The 20,666-nt window shown below is 37.6% G+C and overlaps 2 protein-coding genes across 3 annotated transcripts; both read right to left on the reverse strand.

The window, feature by feature from the left end:
* Nucleotides 1–982: 982 nt before the first annotated feature.
* LOC121248588 (two-component response regulator 24-like) lies at nt 983–5,610 on the reverse strand. Of its 2 annotated transcripts, none has more exons than XM_041147092.1 (3): nt 4,633–5,610; nt 1,755–2,062; nt 983–1,407 (listed from the first exon to the last, which is right to left on the reverse strand). In XM_041147092.1, exons 2-3 carry the CDS (start codon nt 2,037–2,039, stop codon nt 1,231–1,233), a joined length of 462 nt encoding a protein of 153 aa, XP_041003026.1. In that variant the 5' UTR covers nt 2,040–2,062; nt 4,633–5,610; the 3' UTR covers nt 983–1,230. The 2 variants fall into 2 exon arrangements, with proteins under 2 accessions (XP_041003026.1, XP_041003025.1); XM_041147091.1 differs by lacking the exon at nt 4,633–5,610 and adding an exon at nt 2,697–2,849.
* A 9,815-nt stretch (nt 5,611–15,425) lies between these two features.
* On the reverse strand, nt 15,426–15,971 carry LOC121249301 (uncharacterized mitochondrial protein AtMg00810-like). Its single transcript, XM_041148010.1, has one exon. The coding sequence runs from the start codon at nt 15,969–15,971 to the stop codon at nt 15,426–15,428; it is 546 nt and encodes a 181-aa protein (XP_041003944.1).
* Between the last annotated feature and the right edge of the window lie 4,695 nt (nt 15,972–20,666).

Below are 20,666 nucleotides of genomic sequence, written 5' to 3' on the forward strand. Positions count from 1 at the left end.
TCCACCAAATATAATTAGAGTTGATTCTTTTAATAAACTGGGCTCGATTCACAAATTCGTAGAATTTTGAATTTAATATTTTTATAGTATTGTTTTTATCTTTATAATTAAAATGTTTTGAATTTTAATATGATCGGAAAAAATCGTGTTCCTAACATGATTTGAATATTTTTTAATATAATTCTTGATGTTAAAGTTCATCTATAAATAAATATAAGAAATTCTTACTTCATGCAATTTTATTTTCCAGCATAATTAAATTAAAATAAACAACAAATGCATGTCTTCAACTATACAATCCAAGTCTTCGTACAATCTCCTTACCAAATTGTCAGCCTTACACGATAAATTACGACCACAACAAATTCTGGGTTGAAATGCAAATGCCGCAATGAATGGTCAAAAACAGAAATTTTTTTAAAAAATGTGGTAGTTTGGAGATGTAAAGCATAATTTTCTAGAAATTGAAATCAATTTTTTATGTGAATATGCATGTAATTTGTTTGGTTTTATGAGCCTTGACCCTCCCTTACAATTGAAGTTATTAATTTGGCCTGTAAAATAACACTCTTGTGGCATTTTTAAGATTGGTCTTGAGGGGCTCATCTTCCCTTGCACAAGACACTCCAAAGCCTTTTGTTTAAAGGAATGAGGAGATCCTCGTCATCAATTTCAGGTACAATAATGATCTTATTATTGCTTATATGCTAATGTTTCTGAAAGGATTGATGAATATTTGCATAAGGATACCCTCCATGTATATTTAGAGAACCGTTTATCACAATATGGATGGTTTCTAGCCATAATACTTTGGGATCAAGAGATTCAGAACACCGGATATTAGTCAGTAAATTCATTGAGACTGTGACAATTACTGATTATATTGTTTTCATCGATTAAAAGACACTTATATTTCTTAGGTAGTAGCAATAAGACTGAACAGAAAAGAAAAGAAAAGAAATTATTATGTAGGCTTTTGCAGTAAACTTAACGAGGACCCAATTCCATTTATATTCTTTCAACAAACAAAGACAAGGACAAAGACACGAAAACAGACAAGCATTTTTAATGCTGTTATTACTAATTCTGCAGATGTACTTCAATTGTCTATGACAACAGAATACATCCCAGAACAACATAGAAAACGATTACAACAAGGAGACTGAAGGTACGACACTAGGACCTGCATGAGAATTGAGTCCTCTACTTTGGTATATATATATATGTGCTTCATATCTGGTTGTCCACCTCCCTTATAATTGGGACGAACCAATCTGGATCAAGTGGCTTTTCAAAGAACTCGTCAATTCCAGCTGCAAAAAAGTCCTGTTCATCTTTTTCAGTAATAAATGCAGTAAGACCTATAATCTTGCTGCGGGCACCCATGGCACGAATCTGCCTCACGGCCTTGACATATAACATGGAAGAGCAAATTAGGCTAAAGTACCAATAAATAGAAAGTTTAAATGTGCATGAAGTAACGTGAAAAAGTCTAAGGAATTACTTCTAACAAGTTAATAATGAAAGACAAATTATATTTGCTGACTAATATAGATGATACACCCTTTATATCGCTAACATGACAGGATTTAATTTGCAAGATAATTTCGTTCTAAACATCTTGCAAATCAAATCTTGTCGTGTTAGCAATGTGGAAGTTGGATCCTCCACACTGGAATACTCGTAATGAAAACTCAGCGGATGGAGTTTGGTCCTTGTATTACTGTGATGAAATTGAAGAAGGTTATTTATACCTCAGGTCCACTCATGGTAGGCAGATACATGTCAATGAAAATAAGATTGAAGGTTGATCCAGAAGCAATGAGCTCTACTGCAGCCTCCCCTGTCTCCACAGCTACTGTTTCCACACCATAGGCACGTAGGTTTTCCCTCTCTAGTACTCGGCATAATTCTCCGTTGTCCACCACAAGTGCTGTCAACTTATTCTTCCAGGTCGCCTTGACAAACCTGTCGCTGCGCTTATTATTTCCCTCAAAACCTCCATTCCCCTGATTAACTGACTCAATTGTTGGTGCCATTCCTTAGATGCAATGAACAACTTCTGCACAATGAGGTGGGGAAAATGGGTAAGATCTAATTTAGACGAAGGGGACACCAAGCAATTACTTATATAATTAAGTAAATTCAAAAGAGACATTATCCAAGAAACTTAGGAAAGTACTTGCAAAATTGAAAATACCACAATCTGCTCCTACACCTTTATTTCTTCCTCAACAAACTGAAAATCTTCATTTTACAGAAAAGTGATTGCAAAACATTCATAGGCAAATACAATTATAGTTATAAAGCTTGCAGCTAATTAGTAGATTATGCCAAAGCCTTTTTGGGGCACGTCTTTCTTCTATTGATTTTATGGGAATATGTCAAGCCCCAAAAGCCACCCGTGTATTGGATTTCAAATCTACCAATATTCTTTCCATCTGCAACTCGTGCCTAGCCCATATCCTAACACTTAACCTCATAGAAACTATTCAAGCTGTCGTAATTGGAGAGAGAAAATGTCGTCAAGAACTTCATGAAATAAAGGTATGAAAACAACTTTTTGCCTGCATTTCAATGCTATGAGGATACAACACTAAGCATTCGTAACTAGAAAGAGAGAACAAAATAAGTAACCAAGAGCTACACTATTAGAAGGCTTTAGAAGGGAAATGCTAGGTACTATGGGGACTTACCACCAAACTTCTTAAAACTCGAAACTGATGATGATGCAAGTGCTTGTTAATCAGCTTATATAGATGAATCAGGGCTAACTTTTTCTGTGGCCTACCTTATCCGGTGGGCAAAATAAGTGCAGACATTGAAAGCAAAGAGCAGAAACCCGAGATACGCGGTAAAGTAGTCATGAAAAAGGATTCGATGTAATCCAACAGCCAGATTTCTTCTCTTACAAGGTAGCATTTGAGATTTTCTCGCATCTGTCCATTTTAATTACATGACAACAAAAATAATTATGATCGGCACGTGGCGAGCATGCTAATTTTTTGTAGTTACCGTTTTTAAGTGTACCCTGCACAGCACCTCCTTTGAAAATTTCAGTTTGTAAATATTTTCCATTCTGGATCAATTTGTTGCTCAATTAGCAATAATAACCATCATAATACACATAATCAAAGTAGGTATGTAATACTACTTATTTTAACCTAAATAGTAGTTAAGAAATTGAAAATGAAATTCTCATGTCTCTTGGATCTCATTCCATATATTTGAGGGATCAACCGAAAGGTAAGATGTATATCCTATTTTAGAGTGACATAATGTATTCACATCTCCAGTACATATAGGCCAAGTGTTTGCATATTCACATAGCTAGTAACTTGATGGATGAAAGATTAAGAATTTCCAAGCTACCTTACATTGATTGGTGATATAAACCATGCATCTGGTTTATTGCTCAAGGTCAAAACAAATTTCAATGAAATTCCCTTCCCACCAATTATCTTCAAACTATCATGCAAGTTCTGTGCCATAAATTTAACCTATTTTAGAACATTTTAAAAAACTAGCAAAACTTTACAGTTTAGTTTTTCGGGTGCCTACATATGTGATACAGTCTCTAGTCTTAAGCTATTCTCCACTTTCACAATGAACACAAGTCAGTATATCATAACTTTGAAAATTGACTAAAAGGAATTATATATAGCTAGACTGCTTAATACGGTAAGCTTAAGGCAACAGTATAAAAATCATCCTGCCTCATTTTTAGAACTTTTAGTTATGGGAAGATATTAACAAGCTTTCTACACGTGTTTATGTTGATTGTAATAAGAGTATCAAATCCACTGAAAGAAAGTGTTAACTCCACCCTGAACTGAATAAAAGATAATTTTCTGGTCGTTATAGCAAGAAATGTTGATCATAAAAAGGAGACAAAGTGATGAGACTCTTATTATACAGGAACTGAAAAGCAAATCTATTTTTTTTCAAATTAAATTTTTGAAATAAGAAATAAAAGAAAAAGAATGAAGAAGATGGCATTCAAGTGGAAACAGAGATGTGTATCACAAAATCTAGTTAGCAAACAAACAAAAGAAAATGCAAGATGAGATTCAAATTTGGGTTAATTAAGGTTGCTTTCATTAAAAACCCTCCCACCAGTTTTCACCCCCCACAATACCCACCGAAAAAAGAGGATAAACGAAAATGAAACTTATAGAAAAAGATAAAGCATGCCATTTTGTAAAATTACATACCAAAATTATAATTAGATTAGTAATATTCTTTTCCTTTGTAAACCAATCGGAGGAGTAACAAGTTAAATTTTTTTTTTCTCCCAAAAACTTCAAAAGAAAAGAAAATTACTTTCAACTAACAGTTTCTCAAATTATTAACTAAAAGACTGAAATTATGAACTGCCAGTTTCATTGTCAAATATCGCCATCTACCTAGTAGTATCAAAATTAATGCACACAACTCAATATGTTGTGCTGACATCGCTTAAATTTTTTCAATACCATCTCTTGTTGCGGGAGAAAACTATATATAAAGGGGGAAAGCTTTGGCGGTTACATTGAAATCCAAAAACTAAAGCTTTGCAAGAAAGCTTGTGTAAATAATTATAAACAAAAAGCATAAAAGGAAACTACAATTACTTTGGAAAAGTTGGCATACCTTATCTGTCCAAGTTGAAGAGTCCCAATAGGGGTCTTGGCAGTTGAGAGATAGAGGGATAAGAAGCATTGAGACCATTTGCTCCAAGATTCGCCACTCCATCAGCTCAGCCATTTCCCTCCCTATAAACATGATGAATGAAAAAAGAGATGTGAAAGCAAAGCTGTAAAATATCATCCCACAATGTATAATATCTCCAAGGTGGCGGAAAGATTTGTGGGTAATCCAGTTTACGACCATCACTGAATCTAATTCCACATATAGGCCCTGAATATTGAGTTGAAATTGTGATTAAAATGCACAGAACTTATTGCCCTTAAAAGATTCCTAAAAAAGCAACTTAAACAGTAGAAATCGATGGCGTGAATTTAGTTTCACTTCACATGATATGAATTTTGTTGTTCTTTTGTTGTTCCTTTGTTATTGAGATAACTAGAGTCTACACCTTATCAAATCAAATTGCCGCCTCATGGATAATTTGAAATTAAATTTGCTCAACTGGTATCCTAATTTGAAAGTATCTTTAAATAACCACTTTCCAAGCTCCAAAGCCACTCTCGTTTAAGTGCGATAGAAATTGTAACATGCCAGCAGCCCGTGTCGCATGAATGGTCCACAAACCATTTTCAGGGTAATTCTCTTCCACTAAAAACACAATCAAGCCCCAGTTTCAATCTTGTCTCTACAAACTAAGTCGATATCTACACACCCCAAAACTTTTCCAGACAGAGAGGATTACCAATATGGATAGATGATATACGTTTAGCAAGTTTTTTGGAGACTGACTCTGTATAAGGGTAGCAAACAGACAAAGATAGAGGGTGTTAATAACGTGATCCGCACTCCTGCTCACGACATTCACGGACTTGCACCAGAGAAACAAGTGAAGGCTCAGGGTATTATATTTATGGGGTTACCTCCGATGCCTAGGTTATGCCGCTAATCTCAAGAAGGAGAATGATCTAGAAGTTGCCTCAGCGTGCATCCCTTCCATGTACATAGAGCAAGTAATAGGGGGTAACGGGTTGGATCAGTTCTGGATATTTTTTATAACTGAATTGGTATACATCATTATTAGTTTTAGAAATTTAAAAATCGATTCACCACTAAAATCAGAACTTTTGATTTTTCAAAATTTCAGTCCGTCTGATTTTTTCGATTTTACAAATAAACAAAATCATATTTTAACAAATTTTTAGTAATTAATTGACCTATATCTCTCATTTTATATTGTGTTAATATTATATTAATTTTATATTATAAAATTTAAATTTAAATATTATATCAAAATTCAAATGTAAGATTAAAAATTATAAGATTAATTTATGTTATATCATAATCAAATATTATATTAAGAATTATAAAATTAATTTTATGTTATATCAAATGTTATATTAGTTTCGTGTTAAAAAATTAATACACATGAATAATAATATTTTAAAATTTCATGTTATATTTATTAGCAATTTAGTATACAATATATAAAAAATCATATAAAATATTTTATATATAATATAAAAAATTTAAAAATAATATATATGTACCAGTTCAGCTTGGTTCGAACCGGTGTTCTAAAAACTAAAACAGGACCGAAACCAGACCGATTTTATTAAAAAGGAACGGGTACTAGACTGGACCAAATCCACTGGTTTAGTTTGGTCAGTTCACCGATTTCTCTCTCTTTTCTTCTTCTTCTTCTTCTTCTCTTTTTTTTTTTTTTTTTTTTTTTTAAACAGTCCTAGTTATTACTAAAGTGATAGGGCTTGTCTAACGGATTGCCATTCTGATCCTTACTAGGTTGTAGACTGATAGTGATAGTGTTTTGAACTTGACTCTGGGTTAGGCGAGGTTACCATCTCTAGCGAGTAATTAGACCTTCGTCTTGTTGATAATGGTTTATAAACCTTATTGTCTGGTTATTGACAACGATCAGTTCAAGGTTCTATCTTCCCACATTTGCTAGTTACAACAAGGGCTTCTCGCTAGGTGGACCGGTGATTCTGGGCCCTTGGGTCGTTAAAGCATGGGTTTTGGCCCATATTGGTTAGGGTGATATTTGCCCCTCCATAGGGATTGGGTTAGAATGCAATTCCACAGAGCAGAAAAGAAATAGGTATTGTGCTCGAGATCCTCCTCCTATTATAAGTAGGTGCCTTTGATTGAGAAGATGCAAATCAATAATGGAGGGGGCTTAAAAGAGGACAAAGGGAACAATTTGCTTCAAGGAAAGGATGTTTTCGGCAAGAAGTGCTATAATTATAATAAGATTTTACAAGAATAAATCCATAAATTGAAGTGATTTCATATGATACATTAAATCTATTTTACAATAAAAGTAAATTTGTAATCTAATGCACAACATCAAGTCACGCTAATTTGTAAATTTATTTTTATAAAATTTCTTTATGGTTAAAACATTTATCTTATTTATAAGGTGAACAAAATCAATTATGTTAACCCACGTGGACTTGGGAATTGGGAATGTTAATAGGTAGTTTTTAACCTTTTTTGTCTGCTTTCTCACACTATTATGGAAGATGAGTGCTACATCCACAAAAGAATTATACAAAAGTAATATCACAAACTAGCATGACTTCATCTGATCTATTAGATCTACTTTATAATAAAAATAACATTACAATCTAACAAATCACATTAAGCCACATCAATTTGTGGAACTGTTTTTGTGTAATTTTTTGTGGTTAAAGTATTTTCCTTATACAAAGGGAGCTAACTCAAGGACACAAGCTACAACTCTTCTGGATGGAATGAAGTTGTGTATACAACAACATTTTGGTGGACATTTGAGGTTGAATCCCATTCAAAGGAAGTAAGATTTATGGGACAAGTTATTTTGCTTACTCAGTCATGTATTCTTTCATTTAGAACGCAAGAAATTTATTGGGTATAGTAGTTCTGATGGGTTGAATTACTGTGTCCTCTTGGAAAAAGATGGAGTTAAAATTCCTCGTATGGATTGCAAATAATTTCAAGATTGTATGATCGCTCCTCTCTTTGTGGAGACTCTCTACACCTCATAGTGAATTCCCACTCCTTTAATGGTAAAATACAAACTCAGTTTTCAGATCAGATTAGACATGCGACATGGAGATGGACTCTCTAATTCAACAAACAAAAGTTTTATTATGGGAAGACCTCAACCTAGCTCCAGCCACAGAAACTGCCAAAGAAACCACAGAACTTGCATTAGTTGGAAGAATAGTTTCAACCAAGTCACTAAACAAAATCTCACTGCATGCAAGCTTCAAAGCAGCATGGAATTTTATCAAAAAATTTCACATTGAAGATTTAGATATAAATCTTTTCCTCTTCACTTTCTAGACAGTTCAGGATAAATAAAGAATCATCAGTTAAGCCCCATGGAATTTCAAGGACACCTGCTCATCCTAAAGTCATGGCCTGCTGGATCTACATGGCATGAGATAAGTTTAAATATGTCAGTTTTTCATGTGCAAATACACGACCTTGCACTGGATCACATGACTATTGCAAATGCCACAAAAATTGGGAAAGCCCTTGGAACTTTGATGGAGGTGGAAGTAGATCCACACTTTGGAATAGCATGCAAAAAAATTATAAGAATCAATGAGGAAATAGACATAACAAACCCACTGAAGCAGGTTTTCTGGCTTCCAAGAGACTACAACATAGATACATGGGTCTCTTTCAAATATGAGAGGCTATCGGATTTTTGTTATGCATGTAGTAGTCCGGGTCACTCACAGATTTTTTGCACTTTTCTAAAAGTCATTCCCACCCAGCTACCTTTCGGACCTTGGCTTAGAGCCGAAAATCACAACTCAGGAATCATCCTACCACCTCAACAGGGCCAAGCAATCATCTCGAGAACAACACAACTAGAAAAAATTACAGAGAGAGGATCTACTCAAGGATAGCCCACGACCCATAACCATAATCGATCAAAACAATTTCACAGCAGTATCGGCTCCCTTGTTCCCAATGCCCCTGACCCACGAGCAAATCGAAAACAACAAAAGTCCAGAAGCTACACTACTAGATCTGAAGGCTGAAAGCAACAAAGTAATAATTAAAGAATTAAAGAAGGACAAAGGGAAAGGGATATTAACGGAAGAACATAGGCAACCTTTCAGTGCCGGAAAACCCAACAAGCTACGGTGGTTACCTCCTCCAAAGTGACCCAAAGCCAACAAGGGCCGCTCCCACCACTTCACTATTTAGGAACTCTCATCAAACTATTGTGGGCATTAAAGACCCATCACCAAAAAACAATGACAACAAGTTGCTTGATGAAATACCTCTTCAAGCGTAAGAGTCTTTGAGAGTCTGTTTTATTTATATACCTACATTGTAGGGAAATGCTAGTCACCCCGCTCTAACATCCCGTTTTTGTATCTCGCTCGACATAGCTTACACGTTTGCAAACAAAACAAATAAAACAATCATTTTTAAAACACACGAAAAGCAACGGAAACAAGTCTCCCGCGCAACCCTCTACTTCTCCTTCGCCCAGACCCTCTGCTTCTCCTTCGCCCAGACCCCGTTCGGCATAGCCATCGACACCGCTGCCTCCCTCCATCTCCGACCTCTCATCTCCGACCTCGACCACAGTTTTTTTTCCCTCCCCCAGACCCCGCGCGCTCTCTGCTTCTCCCTCACCCATCTACCCCATTTGGCGCAACCTCATCTCCCCTCCCTCCATCTCAGACTTCATCTCTGACCTCCAGAAATCTGAAGTTTTTTTTTTCCTCCCCCAAACCCATCGACATTGCCCTCCCCCAGACCCACTTCGCCGTCCCTAGCCCCATGAGTTCAAGCCCACGAGTTCGTGGTCTCCTCTCGGCCATATCTCCGACGGATCCAATGTCTGATTTTCTTCCCCTTTCTTAGTTAGTTTCCCCTGCAATTGATGTCCGAATGTTTTTTTTTTTTTTTTAGTGGTTTGTCTGCAATTTTTTTTTCTTCTGAGCTATGTTGCAGTAGTGTTGTTATGATATTTATTTATTGTACTAAGGAAGGGAAATAAAATGGAACGATGGCTGAAATTTGTGTACCAAGATATTGCAGTTCATATGTTTGTGAAAATGCCTGTGAAAACTGAAAATGGAAATAGAAATGGAATGGGTAAATTAAGCAGGTGATTTTACTCAGTAAATGACTCCATCTTAGTCTTGACGACATTGAGGACGGGTTAGATTGTATATTTAGGAGTTTAGTCCGAAATAGAGTGTCTTTCTTGAACATCCTTGCTCATTAAGGAGGTTATCAAATTTTTTGTAAATAGACTGTCCAAAATAGAGTGTCCGAAATAGATTGATACCCACAATGACATTGGCCTGATCTGGAATATATTCATCCTTTGTACTTGAGATAGAGCCAGGTACAAGAGTCTTATGTAGTGGTTCCGTTCAGCATCGATGAACAACCAATTATTTTTATAAAGCTTTATTTTAATATCCTTGTTTCACATGTTATATATTTGCAGACAATTTGAACGTTACAATGGATGCCGACATAGAATTTTCAAATAATGAGTGTGATGAGATTGAAATTGATAAAGAGATTGGAGGTGATGAAAGAATTGAAGAACCTACGGTTGGAATGCAATTTTCATCTGTAGAAGAAGTGCATGCTTATTAGATAAAGTATGGTAAGAAGAAAGGGTTTGGGGTATTCAAAAGGAATATTAGACAGGATGACGATGAGACAGTAAGATGGTTTTGCTTGGCATGCACGCGAGGAGGCACATCAAAGAGTAAGGTTGCCAATGTTATGAAACCATGACAAACAGTAAAGATTGGATGTAAGGCTAGAATTAATGCGGTATTAAATGTTGAAGGTAGATATACTATATCTAAGGTGATATTGGATCACACCCATGCCTGTAGTCCGAGGAAGGCAAGACATTTCAGATGCTTTAAGAAGGTTGATGCTCTTGTCGTTAAGAGGCTTGAAATAAATGACGAGGCAGGAATAAGGTTGTCCAAAAATTTTTAAGTCTGTGGTTGTTGAGGCAGGGGGTTATGAGAATGTAACATTCGGGGACAAGGAGTGTCAAAACTACATTGACAAAACACGACGACTTCACCTCAGGGTTGGAGGTGGTGTAGCTCTATGTAACTATTTCGAAGATATGTAAAAAAGAAATCCGAAGTTTTATTATAAGATTGACGTTGACAATGAGATGCGGTTAAAGAATGTGTTTTGGACAGACGCCCGGAGTAAAGCTGTGTATGAATCATTCAGGAATGTGATTACATTTGATACAACATATCTTATACTAATGCGTATAAAATGCCTTTTGCACTATTTGTGGGTGTAAACCACCATGGATAGTCGATCCTACTCGGGTGCGGATTGATATCCAATGAGGACGCAGATACATTCGAGTGGTTATTTCAATCATGGTTGCAGTGTATGAATAACCAACCGCCAAATGCAATCATCACAGACCAAGACAAGGCCATGAAAATTGCAATATTGAGGGTGTTTCCAACTTCTAGGTATCGATTCTGCTTGTGGCATATAATGAAAAAACTTCCTGAGAAATTGGCTCACATTGTCGATACGGGAAAATCAAGAGTACCCTACATAGATGCGTATATGACTCTTTCAGTCAGCATGAGTTTGATAAACATTGGTGCCGTATGCTCGATACATTTGATTTGCATGAGAATGCATGGTTAGTATCACTGTATACTGATCGACATTATTGGGTGCCGGCCTATGTTAGAGACACATTCTGGGCAAGAATGTCAACCACACAGTGAAGTGAAGGAATGAATGCATTTTTTGACGACTACATTCACTCTAGAACTACTCTGAAGCAATTTGTTAACCAATATGATTCGGCCCTTAGGAAGAAGGTAGAAAATGAAGCAATTGCTAACTTCAATTCCTTTAACACGGACATTCCTTGCATCAGTCGCTATCCTCTTGAGAAGCAATTTCAAAGTGCATATACTCTTGCTAAATTCAAAGAGGTACAAGAGGAATTGCGAGGATTTCTATATTTGACTACTAGGGAGATGGGGTGTGAGGATGGTAGATATATGTTCGTTGTTGTGGATGAGATTCAAGTTGGTAATGACTTATTAAAACGTGTAACCTTTAATGTGGAAGTTGATCAAGATCCCTTGATGTGAAATGCAGTTGTAAGTTATTTGAGTTTAGGGGTATTTTGTGCAGACACGCTCTCTGTGTCTTAACTCAAATGGGCCAACATACAATACCATCAAAATACATCTTGGATCGGTGGAGGAAAGATATTAAGCGAAAATACACCTTCTTGAAAAGTAGTTATGACACTACTAGCATCGACGACGTACGAAGGTACAATAGGATCCAAAATTATTTCTATGAACTGTGTTCCAATGCTTCAAAGGCTGAGAGCAGTTGTGTTAAATTGATTAGTCAGATAGAACAGTTGAAGACACAATACCCTGATATCGCTGATCATGATACTAGCAACACAGTTGATACAACTCATTCGACAGAGGCTTCGACCCCTAGAGTTCTTAGTCCTTTGATAGTTCGGAGTAAGGGAAGACCTCCATCTAAGAAAAAAGTACACCCCGTTGAGAAGAATATTAAGAAATCCAGTACGAAAAGGCGATTGCAGAACAACCAAGCTGAGGTTCATTTTTATTAATTTTGTATAATAAATTTATGATTCACTTGGTCTTGAATATTTTTGTTGTTTTTTGTTTAATTTATTTTTAATTTATACTTTTAACACTAGGATCAACAAAGTCAAGTTTGGACACATGTGCCGGAATTTTTTTCAACTCCTTCGACTGCTCATCACTCACAGGTAATGTAAAACTAAAATATTTTGATAATCTTTTTAGTGAATTGTGTTGTCACTGACAACATTTTTTTGTGCCCCTATAGGACAACACTACGGAGGCTTTCCATCAGGACTTTAGTGCTTTTTGATTGGTAGATGCCATGAGACAAATTTGTACTTGAGATTTTATATTGTAATCTAGGGGTATTATTGAACCTGTTTTTGTATTAACATGTTTAGATCATTAATTGTAATCTTTGCCTCGGGGTTGAACCTGTTTTTGTATTGATGTGTTTAGATCATTAATTGTAATCTTGGGATTGCATTGAACCTGTTTTTGCAATCGTCATTTTTATAATAGTTTGTTGATGCAATATCATAATCGTACCCATGATATTGAAATTACTTCAAAACAAGCCTAAACAAAGTACCCATGACATTAAAATTAACTTCAAAGATTACATATTGTCTTAGAATTTCCCAAAAAACAAGCCTAAACAAAGTACCCATGACATTGAAATTACTAAAACTACAATGATTCTCTCAACATTTCTCTTGCGCCTCTCAATCTCTATTTCTAATCAATGTCGAGTTGTTTGGACATCCATTGCTAGTTGTATCTTTTCAATTTTGGTTTTTAAACGGTTGATTTTCTTCTTGCCATATGGTGATATTTCCGAGTATACCAACAAAAATATCTGCAAGAATATCCAGCCTGCAAAATCACCCAACACATTAGGAAACAAGGATTACCATTCACTTCTTAGATTTAAATTTGATATACCTCAAAGTTTTGGCAACTAAAAAATCGACGCCCATCATTATCCTCCGTATGCGCAGTTCGTTTGCATGCTTTAATACCACAAAAGCATATTGGGTATTCATTTTGACAAGAGTTCTTTGAGCGTGAGATATTGCTAGTGCTACTACGTGCTTCCGACATTGTAGAATATCTAGCCTCGTGCAGGAAAGTCTAGCTAGCTCCTGTAGAAGTTCAGAAGGAAGGAACATTTTGCATTTCTCATTAATTGAATAAATAGCTAGACAACAAATCTAGCTTATTAATTAACATCAGCTAATAATAAACACGAATCTATTTGGCAACACGAATTAAACACGAATCTATTTGGAATATTTTGCATTTCAGAGCACCATGATTTGGCATGTGACTGCTGGGACATTGTGGCAGATTTACAGAACAAACAAAAATATGATGTGGCATGCAGAGTTGAAGCATGCAAAGAGACACCCATTTTCCCTTTTTATGGAGAGAATCATGAACTTGAAGCATTAATGGCTGAAAGATAATATCTTTAAATCTATTTTTTCGAATGGCAAAGACAAAACATTTGTGGAACTCATCTTGGTAATGGCTGAAACATAATATATTACTGTGGGCATTTATTCTTTCATGGGCATCAACAAAGTCTGCAAGCATGAATGTGCTTTTGCTGCTCTTCCATAATTATTGGTGCATCAAGTTCTATCAGTAACAAAGGTAAAAATAAGAAAGAGAAATGTGAAAAACTGAGATATTTACAAAAAATTTGATAGCCTCCTTAATGAGCAAGGATGTTCAAGAAAGACACTTTATTTCGGACTAAACTCCTAAATATACAATCTAATCCATCCTCAATGTCGTCAAGATTAAGATGGAGTCATTTACTGAGTAAAATCACTAGCTTAATTTACCCATTCCATTTCCATTTCCATTTTCGGTTTTCACCGGCATTTTCACAAACATGTGAATTGCAATATCTTGGTACACAAATTTCAGCCATCGTTCCATTTTATTTCCCTTCCTTAGTACAATAAATAAATATCATAACAACACTACTGCAACATAGCTCAGAAGAAAAAAAAATTACAGACAAACCACACAAAAAAAAAAACATTCGGACATCAATTGCAGGGGAAACTAACTGAGAAAGGGGGAAAAATCAGACCTTGGATCCGTCGGAGGTATAGCCGAGAGGGGACCACGAACTCGTGGGGTTGGGGACGACGAAATGGGTCTGGGGGAGGGGAAAAAAAAAGAAAAAAACTCTGGATTTCTGAAGGTCGGAGATGAAGTCTGAGATGGAGGGAGGGGAGATGAGGTTGCGCCAAACGGGGTAGATGGGTGAGGGAGAAGCAGAGAGCGCGCGGGGTCTGGGGGAGGGAAAAAAAACTGTGGTCTAGGTCGGAGATGAGAGGTCGGAGATGGAGGGAGGGGAGATGAGGTCGGAGATGGAGGGAGGCAACAATGTCGATGGCTGTGCCGAACGGGGCCTGGGCGAAGGAGAAGCAGAGGGTCGCGCGGGAGACTTGTTTCCATTGCTTTCCGTGTGTGTTTAAAAATGATTGTTTTATTTGTTTTGTTTGCAAACGTGTAAGCCACATCGAGCGAGATACAAAAACAGGATGTTAGAGCGGGGTGACTAGCATTTCCCTGGTATCAATACATGAGAGTTTGTACTGATTGGAGACCAACAATACATACGGAAATGTTGTGGAAATGGAAAGTAATTACATTATAGAAATATGTTAGCCGTTGCATGATTTATGGAGATGGGCTGGCTATTCCACAATTCATGGATGTAATCTTGCTTATAGTCATTGGTTCTTTGTATGGAAGGTAGCCGTTTGGTTCTTCACAAGGTAAGTTTTCTTCTACCTTGTCTTCTATGTTAATATGCCCCCGCAAACTGTGCCTAGGGACGAGGCCAAGTTTGGTCCGAAGATCAATAAGAGCCGATCGGCCAAGGAGCTTAGTAAAAATATCGGCAATTTGATGAGAGGCCGAGACATGCCGAGTGTGAAGAAGTCCAAGAGTGACACGTTCACGAACATAGTGATAATCAATTTCAATATGCTTGCTCCGAGCGTGAAAGACAGGGTTAACAGTCATGTAGAGAACACTAATATTATCACATAGTAACAACGGAGTGGAGGTGAGGTGAAGGCCCAGATCACGTAATAAGAACGAGATCCAAGTTAGCTCGATAGTTGTATGGGCCATTGCTCAGTACTCAGCTTTAGAGCTTGATCGAGAGACTGTGTGTTGTTTTTTTGCAGACCAGGAGATACAGTTGCTTCCAAGAAAGACACAGTAGCCAGTGGTGGAGCGCCTGGTAATAGGACAACCTGCCCAATCTGCATTAGAAAAGGCATATAGATCAAGTGTAGAATGGGAACTAAAATGAAGACCAAGGTCTACAGTGCCTTTCAAATATCGAAGAATGCGCTTGACCATTTTATAATTGGCTTCAGTAGGTGAACGCATAAATTGAGAAACAAAGTTAACACTGTAAGAGAGGTCAGGACGAGTAAGGGTAAGGTATTGGAGTGCATCGACAATACTGCAGTAGTGAGCAGGGTTAGAGAATGGTGTCTGAGAGGTAAGTCCTTTGGCCTTTGGCATCATGGGAGTGCCCATAGGTTTACAATCATGCATCTTATCTCGTTCTAGAATATCAATGGCATATTTGGTTTGAGAGAGGGTAAGGTCATCAGTGGCTGGACTAATTTGGATACTATGGAAATAGTGAAGAGAACTAAGGTCTTTCATGGCAAATTGACTATGAAGAGTGGAAATAAATTCAAGAAGATACTCAGTAAAGGAGCCAGTTAATAAAATATCATCAACATACAAGAGTAAAATAAGAGTACCACACGGTGAATGACAAACAAATAATGAAGAGTCAGCAGTGCTACAAAGAAAGCCATAAGTTAATAAAAAAAACTACTAAATTTGTCAAACCAAGCTCGGGGAGCCTGTTTGAGACCATAAAGAGGTTTATTTAATTTGCAAACATAAGAAGAATGAGTTGGATGAATAAAACCTGGAGGTTGTTCCATGTAAATAGATTCCTAAAGATCACCGTGAAGAAACACATTTTTGACATCCAACTGTCGAATACTCCAGCGGTTGATGAGAGCAAGTGTGATTACAATGCGGATAGTATTGGGTTTGATAACAGGGGAGAATGTCTCATGGTAATTTATGCTACCTTCTTGATGAAAGCCTTTAGCTACTAAAGGAGCTTTTAAACAATCTAGAGAGACATCAGCTTTGAGTTTGCTTTGAAAATCCATTTACACCTATAATAGACATAGTAGAATCACGAGGGACAAGAGTCCAAGTGTTATTCACACATAAGGCTGGTAATTCATCATGTATTGCTTGTAACCAACCAAGATGTTTGAGAGCAAAGCGAATGGATTTGGGCTCAGTCGGAATGGAAACAAGGTCATGCAAGTGAGCATATTTGGGGTTAGGTTTACGAATACCATACTTGGACCGTGTGACAACGGTGGTAGCAGAGGTTACTGACAAAATGGTGGGAGGGTTAGTGTGTAGCAGGGGCGCAATCGTGGCAGTATCAGATGATGAAGATGGAGATATAGGTAGCTTACTGGCACTAATGAATGGTGGAGCAAGTGCAGGAGAAGGGGCTGAAGTGGATAGAGGTGGAAGAGGAATATCCGTCGCTATGGTGGAGGAGGAAGGTTCGGGACCTACTTCGGGTATGGTGGAGACGGAGAAAGGGGTAGGAGGAGTAATCCACATATCAAACGTGGAAAGGATCGGCTCAGTAGGTGAAGGTAGGTGAAGGTTACTAGGTTGTTTAAATAGAAATGTGGACTCATCAAACACAACATGGCGTGAGATGAAAGTACGACCTGAGGGAGGGTGATAACATTTGTAAGCTTCATGCTTATCACTGTAACCCATAAAAACACAAGGTAAGGTTTTAGGATCAAATTTATTATTTTTTGTATCCCAAGTGTAGGGAAAACATTTTGAACCAAATACACGTAAGGAACTATAGTCAGGATAGGTGCCGTGCAGGATGGAAAAGGGTGACTATAAGTCAATGCTGGTGGAAGGTAGCAGACTAATAAGAAAAGTAGCAGTGGCAAAGGCTTCAACCCAGAAGCGTTTTGGAACGCTACTATGAAAAAGCATGGTCATCCCAAGTTCACGAATTGTACGGTGACGTCATTCAACCATACCATTTTGTTCAGGAGTATGAGGACACGAATACTGATAAATAATACCTTGTTTTTGTAAATGAAATGTAAATTGAATATTAGCAAATTCACCACCCCTATCAGTTTGAAAAATTTTAATTTTTTTGCAAAATTGTCACTCAACATATTTTTCAAAAAGTAAGAAGTCAGGAAAAAAATTAGATTTTTTGCGTAAATGAATAAGTCACGTAAATTTAGAGAATGCATCAACTAAGCATGCATAATAATTAAATTTACCAACAGAAACTACAGGAGCCGGACCCTATAAATCACAATAAATTTTATCAAACGCATTATGAGTAATGTTGCTAGAAGGTAAAAAAGGAAGTTTGCAAAGTTTGCCTAATTGGCAACTGTCACAAAAAGAAGAAGTTTTGTTAGAGCCAGAAACTTGAATAAGTCCTTCTGATTTTAAAACTTGTAAAGAAGATGCCTGAGGATGTCCCAAGTGCTGGTGCCAAACATCTTCAGGGACACGTCGGAATCGAGTGGAAAAGTGAGCTTCATATGGAGGAGAAACAACATAGAGGTTACCCTTCCGTCGTCCGGTCAAGAGGACGCGATTGGTCTCCCATTCCTTAACAACAAAACCAACACCATAAAATTTGCAGTTTTAAGGATAATCAGTGGTAAGTTGCCCAATAGATAAAAGATTTTTTGCCAATGCAGGTACTAATAAAACATCACATAATTTAATTTTAATGGTGCCATTATCAAGATAAGTATCACCAATATAAGTAATAGCATGTGAACTACCATCTCCAATAATAACAACATCATTACCAAAATAGCGACGTAAATTTTTGAGTATGCCTGGGTTGCCGGTCATATGAGCAGATGCACCAGTGTCAGCCGTTCATTCAACATCATGAGAAAATTTCTCAAGAGTTATCGCAGCAAGAGCCTGAGGAATATCTTCAGGTTGATAGGAGTGATTGAACGGATTCTAACATTTAAGCACAACATGACCTGTCTTTCCACAAATTTGACAGCTTTCATTACGGATGGAATCGTGGCCCTTGTTAGTGAGCCGATCATCAGTATCACGTGGGTTAGGCCCATTGGTGTTTGGTGCGAAATGCACGTTTTGAGTGCCATCTCCAGAAGTCCTCACCGACTGGTTGGAGGGTTGAAGCCCTCGACCTTTCGAAGAGAAAGACCGGTTTTGAAGTCAGTTATTGTTGCGATGATCGAATTGAGGTGGGCGACGGTAATCCTTTGTGGAGTTTGAGTGACTCTGTCCATAGAAAGCAAAATTATTAGTGGAATCATGAAGAGTTGAGCGGATTTCATACCCTTGGAGCAGAGGAATCAGTTCGGCGTAGGAGGGCATGGGAGGTTTCAACATCGCCGTCGTGAAGGGCTCGTACTTGGCTCCGAGACTGTTCAACAATGAGAAAACTTTCATTTTGTCTTGCATAGGCGTCTGATTGAAGCGAGACTGTCACACAAACCTTTGAATGTGCGAAGATGATCACCCAAAGGCGTCGATGGTTCCTTGCGCAGGTATGTTAACTGCTGTGTAAGGTGGAATTCCCGTTCTTGGGAATCATGAGCATACACCTCTTTGAGAGCCACCCAAACGAGATGGATAGAATCAAGGCCTACAACAAGGCCAAGGACTTCCTCAGATAGTGTCCCGATAATCCATCCTCAGAGCAATCGATCCGATTTGCGCCATTGAAGGAAGGTGGGACTAGGTTCGGGTTTACTCGAACCAGGTGCTAATTCACTAGAAGTGATGAATTCTGGGGGTGAGGATGAATCGGTGAGATGCTCTACAATGTCTTGGCTCTCAACCAAGGCCAGGATTTGTTCTCGCCGAAGAGGATAATTGGTGGTGATTAATCGCAAGGTAACAAAGTTACCGACGTTAAGGGCGCTGGTGGCCATGGGAGAAAGACTCTCTTCTCTCACAAGGGCTCTGATACCATAAAAACAATGACAACAAGTTGTTTGATGAAATACCTCTTCAAGCGTGACAGTCTTTGAGAGTCTGTTTTATTTATATACTTAGCATATTGTATCAATACATGAGAGTTTGTACTGATTTGAGACCTACGATACATAAGGAAATGTTGTGGAAATGGAAAGTAATTACATTACAAGAAAGATGTTAGCCATTGCATGATTTATGGAGATGGGCTGGCTGTTCCACAATTCATGGATGTAATCTTGCTTATAGTCGTTGGTTCTTTGTATGGAAGGTAGTCGTTTGGTTCTTCACAAGGTAAGTTTTCTTCTGCTTTGTCTTCTATGTTAATATCACCAACCACCCAGAGCTCATTCAATCGGGGAGTAAATACATTAACTTCGGGAGTTAATTTATTCCCACTGAACCTATCTCCATCAGTCACTCCGGGCCATCAGTTCCCACAGTTGACGGGAAACCAACTTCTCTATAGCAATTTGATAGAATCGGCACTGCAGAGTTTTACTTACCCCTATGCCCTAAATACAGACGCATGGAGTACATAGTGGTTGGAAATTCAAGCTACAGTTATGGGCTTCAAAGCACATTAGGCTAGCCTCTCAGAAAACACCCATTCGGCCCATTTAAGTGAACCCACATCAGAAAATGAAGTGGATCCCACTATAAAAGTACCCACCAAAATACAGACTCAACCTACTACACAGGGCCCATCATACCAACGACAGGAAGTACTGAAAGGGTCTCCTAGCAACGACAGGAAGTACTTAAATGCAACAAATTGGCCTATAAATCTCGTGGAGACCACTTTGAATGAGACTGCAGCAAAAAGAAATAATCCTCTGACTCACAAAGACAGTCAATAGATGAAGAAAAAAATTCAAAAAATTTCCAAGGAATCCCCCGCTCTTTCCACAGGGAAAAATCAAGGCTCCATAAATGAGGAGGAAGATCTGGCATTCATGTTACTTGAAATGCAATCCAAGTTAACTAGAAAAATAAAAAAGTCAAAGGAGCATGTCAGAGCCAAACCATATCAACGGGCAACTCCACGCGCAGCAACAACCAGGAAAACAAAGAAAGCTGATGAGGCGGGCTCTACCATGTCTCCAACTGCTCCATGAAGACAATGGTATGGAATTGTAGGGGACTAGCCCGTCCCAAAACAATTAGAACTATAAGGGCAAATATTAAGAAGCATAACCCAGACATAATATTTTTGTCAAAAACCATGGTGCCTACTGAACGCACCTATACTATTGTAAATAGTTTAGGTTTCCTTCATTTTGTAAATTTCCT

This window comes from Juglans microcarpa x Juglans regia, chromosome 2D (assembly GCF_004785595.1).
Source record: "Juglans microcarpa x Juglans regia isolate MS1-56 chromosome 2D, Jm3101_v1.0, whole genome shotgun sequence".
Taxonomy (NCBI): Eukaryota; Viridiplantae; Streptophyta; class Magnoliopsida; order Fagales; family Juglandaceae; genus Juglans; species Juglans microcarpa x Juglans regia.